Source organism: Meleagris gallopavo, chromosome 5 (genome assembly GCF_000146605.3).
Source record: "Meleagris gallopavo isolate NT-WF06-2002-E0010 breed Aviagen turkey brand Nicholas breeding stock chromosome 5, Turkey_5.1, whole genome shotgun sequence".
Taxonomy (NCBI): Eukaryota; Metazoa; Chordata; class Aves; order Galliformes; family Phasianidae; genus Meleagris; species Meleagris gallopavo.
The window spans coordinates 17491065-17495781 of record NC_015015.2 but is presented as its reverse complement, the minus strand read 5'-3'; the positions used below and the strand labels follow the sequence as shown (position 1 = coordinate 17495781).

Below are 4717 nucleotides of genomic sequence, written 5' to 3'. Positions count from 1 at the left end.
TTTTAATGGAAACTAAAGCCTGGCTATGTGTTGTGGGTGAAACGGATTTACTGGAAAACAGAATAGAGTCAGAACAAGTAGAACTATGGTTGTTAGTATTTGTCTGCCCGCATGGACATAACTAGTGTTTTACGTAGTGAATCCAGGCACCTTTTTGGAATAAGTGTCTGAAAAAGTGCAGTTTTCTATCACGTGAAAATCGTGTTGTTTGGAATATGTGTATTTTTAAGAACTGTGTGGATTGAGCCCCATGATGAGCAATTTGTGTTTGTCCAGCAGAAAAAAAGGAAGTATCTACACTGGCAGGAATGCTCTATTAAGATTGTAGGTGTATTTACGGTAATGAATACTCCTGGGTGATAAAGAGATCTTTGTGTTTCTATGTTATTCTTTGAAGAAAAACATAAAACAAGTTAGCAAATATTTGGTTACTTTTATTAGCTTCTTATACTTTAAGTTATCCCAATCTCCTTAAAGCGCAAGAAGAGTGAAGTCCTGCTCGCTCCCTCTCGTGTTAGAAGGGGATAAATTGTTCATTCCACTGGGAGAAAAAATGAGGGTGTGCTCTGTGTTCTCACCCAACCCATCTGTCACTGTGTTTAGTTTTGGTTTTCCTCCTTCTCATGATGGCAACGTGTTTCCCTTCTCCAACGCCCCTTTTGTTCTCAGGGAGCCGGTGGACGAGGTGCTGCAGATTCCCCCCTCGCTGCTGACATGCGGGGGCTGCCAGCAGAACATCGGGGACCGCTATTTCCTGAAGGCCATCGACCAGTACTGGCACGAGGACTGCCTCAGCTGCGACCTGTGCGGGTGCCGGCTGGGAGAAGTGGGGCGGCGGCTGTACTACAAGCTGGGCAGGAAGCTCTGCCGGAGGGACTATCTCAGGTATGCGGCCTCCCAGCCCGCTTCTCATAGAATCGTGGGATCGTGTGAGTTGGAAGGGACCTCAAATGCCATCTGGTCCACCTGCCCTGCGATGAGCAGGGACGCCTACGCTAGATCAGGTGCTCACAGCCCCGTCCGGCCTGACCTTGGGTGTCTCCGGGGATGGCGCATCCACCGCCTCTCTGGGCAACTTATTCTACTCACTTCCCCTTCTTGCCTATCAATTTAAGGTACTAGGGAACAAAGGATCATGCGTAATTCATTTTGGCTAATCTTAGATGTAGAGTTTAAGAGTAATGGGGTTTGCTCAGTGCTGCTGCTCCCCAGATAGCTGGATGCTGACTGAGCCATGTCAGCATGGGGTACTGTCAAGCAGAAATTGGGAAGCAGTGAAAAATTTCAGGATGACCTCCCCACCCAAGCTGACTGCAAGCCAGCTCCCCAGAATGGCTTTAAGCAGTTCCGTGCCACTCCAGGCATTGCTTTGGAGCTGAAAGTTATATAAAAGCAGGTGCTGAGATTGGCTACTGATGAAAGATCATTTCGTTCTCTCATTTAAGAACATGGTATCCAAGGTAACTGAATTTAATTCATTTTCCTGATGTGGTAATGTCAACCCTATAAGAGACGCTTGATTCCACCAAGCAGTGAGACTGCTGTACTCGTTTGGTTTTGAAGTGACAGCCTTTTGTACATGGATCAATCCATGTCTTTTTCTGCATCACTGGTAACTTATCAGGAGCACTTCAAGCAGAAAAACATCGTGTGCTGGATGTGTAGTGTGGATCTGCAGCCAGTACTGGGAAGTTTGGTCCTGTTAAGCTGGACCCAGTGGAGTTTTCAGCAACATCTATCTTCTATCTGATTTGCCATAATTTTTAAGTATGAGGATTAAACTGGGAATAATATATTTCACAAAGCATTCTTAATAAAGGATCTCTATGTTCTCAGTTATAGAGAAGTGTTTTGACCTTAGCCGTGCTGGCTGTATCCCATTTGTTCCAGTGGATCCCTAATGTTGCAGGAAGCTTGTGCAACAGGCTTAAGACGTTGCATATATTTTCAGCTACCTTACTGAAGTCTACAAAAATTAAAGCAGCATCTCAGAGGAGCTCCTAGTGATTGTGTTCCAGAACTTACTGATGGGAATTTCTCTTGGCAGAAATGGGACCACTTATAAATGCTCAGCAGATATCATGTTCCAGCAATGAAGCAGTGTTACCTACGCTTCCCAGATACTTTTTGTTTTAAAAGGGAAGCAAGACAAAATATGTCAGAGCAGTAATGTATTTTCTTGCCATGAGATGGAAGGTTTTTGTTTATTTAATAATATAACATGATATCTTCCATTATTAATGAGACATCTTGCAACATTTGGAAACCTTATTACTTTAGTTGGGCAGAAGTAGACACTGACATCTCCTGGTAGACTAAAGAAATATGTCTTCTGCCCTTAATGAGCTCTCTATAATAGTTGTTCCATTTCCAGTTCAGGATACATGAAGCAGGCACTGAAGTGTAAAGGTGGACAAAATCTTTCTGAAATTAGTATGGAAACATAGAATTCAAAGTCAATGAGTGTATTCTATACACAAGTAATAGGATTTCTCCCTCCTTCTAGGACTATACATGATAATCTTGGTGGTCTTCTCCAACCTAAATGATTCTATGATTTTATATACATGCATACTCTATATATGTCCCTTATTTATTAATAATATGTCTTACAAACTGTAACCAGCAGACTGTGTGAAATGCTGCTGTTCATTTTGTCATCACACATGGCTGAGTATGTTGCTCTGCTTCAGCCAAGAATGCTGGCAAATGCTGTGAGGGGGGGGACATACATGGTGCATTTGCTGGGGGCTCCTTTTAATAGAAAACAGCATACTGATTTCAGCAGGGAATCTCAATCTGCTTTCAAAAAGAGCAGTCCAGAGAACATAGAATTTTCTGGGACAGCAGAGTTCCTGGAAGGTCTTAGCATGTATCCTGAAACCCAGCAGGAGTGATTTCACAAATACAGAAATATTTGAGTTTGAAAGAATCTCAAACGTGGAAGCAATGAATGCAGACAGAATATTAAATCATAGATATGTCATAATGTGGCAACTTCTTCCTGTGAACCACAATAGCAACAGCTGAAGATAGGCAAGATTTATCAACTGGAAGGTAATTTCTGTTGATGGTATAAGAGGAAGTATTAGCATCACACAACTTTATCTACGATCTGGTGAACCTTTACTCTGCTTGAAGCTGCTCAATGTTTCAGGATAACATCATTGATCACAGAAGTCAATTACCTTAGAAATAAGTGAAGACCTTGGACTTTCTTCCTCTGTTTTTGGTATTTTAAAGGTTTGAGTTCTGCTCAGCAGCTTTCCGTATGACCTTTATGTATCTTGACAATAGTATGACTAATGAGGCAATGCACTGATGTTGGGTTCCTGTTTTGACTACTTTTTTTCCCCACCTCTCCAGCAAAGGAACTCTAATGACTTCTCTGCTGTTTTTGTTTTAGGCTCTTTGGCCAAGACGGCCTCTGTGCCTCCTGTGACAAACGGATCCGGGCTTATGAGATGACCATGAGGGTGAAGGACAAAGTGTATCACCTTGAATGCTTCAAATGTGCAGCCTGCCAGAAACACTTCTGTGTTGGGGACAGATACCTCCTCATCAACTCGGACATAGTATGTGAACAGGACATCTACGAGTGGACTAAGATAAATGGAATGATATAGCAAAGAGATGGCTCATGATCTATAAAAGACATCTCACAGGTGACGCAGACACGTAGCTGCAGAGAGGAGATAACCACCTGAGCTATGTGCTTTGTCTAAAATGGGGGGGAAATACCACAGAGTAGGCCCTTTTCAGGCAGTGCTACGTAGAATCTAAACTACATATAAATGAAGAAGGGAGTCTGAAGCAATAGTAGATAGACTGACCTGCTAACAAAGGCATATCGACAATAACTGACATCAGCCAGATAGGCAAGAGCTGAGGAGCAAACACAGTGTGATAATGAATGCTCATAAATGGAAAAACAGTAGTGACTTATGTAAAGAGATGTTTTGACTTTGTCACCTGCAGACTAGGATTGTGCAATTGATTTTTCTTTTCAACTTGCTTTAGTTACTCGGTTTAGACAACTGCTCCTAAAGTAGACATGAAGAGGAATACTGGAAAAAAAGGGCCAGTCCCTTATGTGGTCATTTGATAAGGCAGTATGTTTTGGATTAGGAGAGAAAGGGAGTAAAGGGTGGGGGTTATTTTTGCATGGATTTTTGTTGGTTTGGGGTGGGTTTTTTTTGTGAGAATGAAGAGTGCATCCTCCAGTCCCAAACTGTTCTTCAAAAAAGTCCTGCTGAATAGTTGTTTTCAGGCACTGCTGTTTCAAGATGAGATGTTCCATAGATCATTTCTATACAAATATAAATCTAAAGAGTTGTTCAGCTATTTTATTAACTTAGATTATATCGATAAAATATTTGTTGTGTGTAGTAAGACTCTGCAGCTTTAATAAAAATGACAGAAGATTTGAGTGTTACTATTTCTTTCTTGGAAATCAGATGGAATATTTTGTCTGCATCATTTATTTTATTTTCTGTAGCGAGATTTCTGCACTTGGACTACAGCTGATTCTTGCTGGATTCACTTAAGGTTGTGTTTCAAAGCAGCAGCAGGAAAACACCAGTCAGCCTCAAGAAGCTTTATGGAGTTCTTCATACTAAGGACCAATGGGGTAATATTGTGTGCCATGGACCCTTCGGTGCCTGTAAGGATGTTTTGGGGCTGGCTGATGCCATGAAATACATTTGGGTGTTACTTT

General features: G+C 41.8%; 1 protein-coding gene across 1 annotated transcript in view; it reads left to right on the top strand.

Moving 5' to 3' along the window:
• Positions 1-4424, top strand: part of LMO2 (LIM domain only 2) — a gene marked incomplete at its 5' end in the record, with an annotated part of 6330 nt that extends 1906 nt beyond the window's left edge. Inside the window, 2 exons of the mRNA XM_031553377.1 lie at positions 670-885; positions 3407-4424. Of these exons, the coding sequence (XP_031409237.1) occupies positions 670-885; positions 3407-3626 (436 nt within the window). The remainder of the gene's footprint in view (positions 1-669; positions 886-3406) is intronic.
• Positions 4425-4717: the final 293 nt, after the last annotated feature.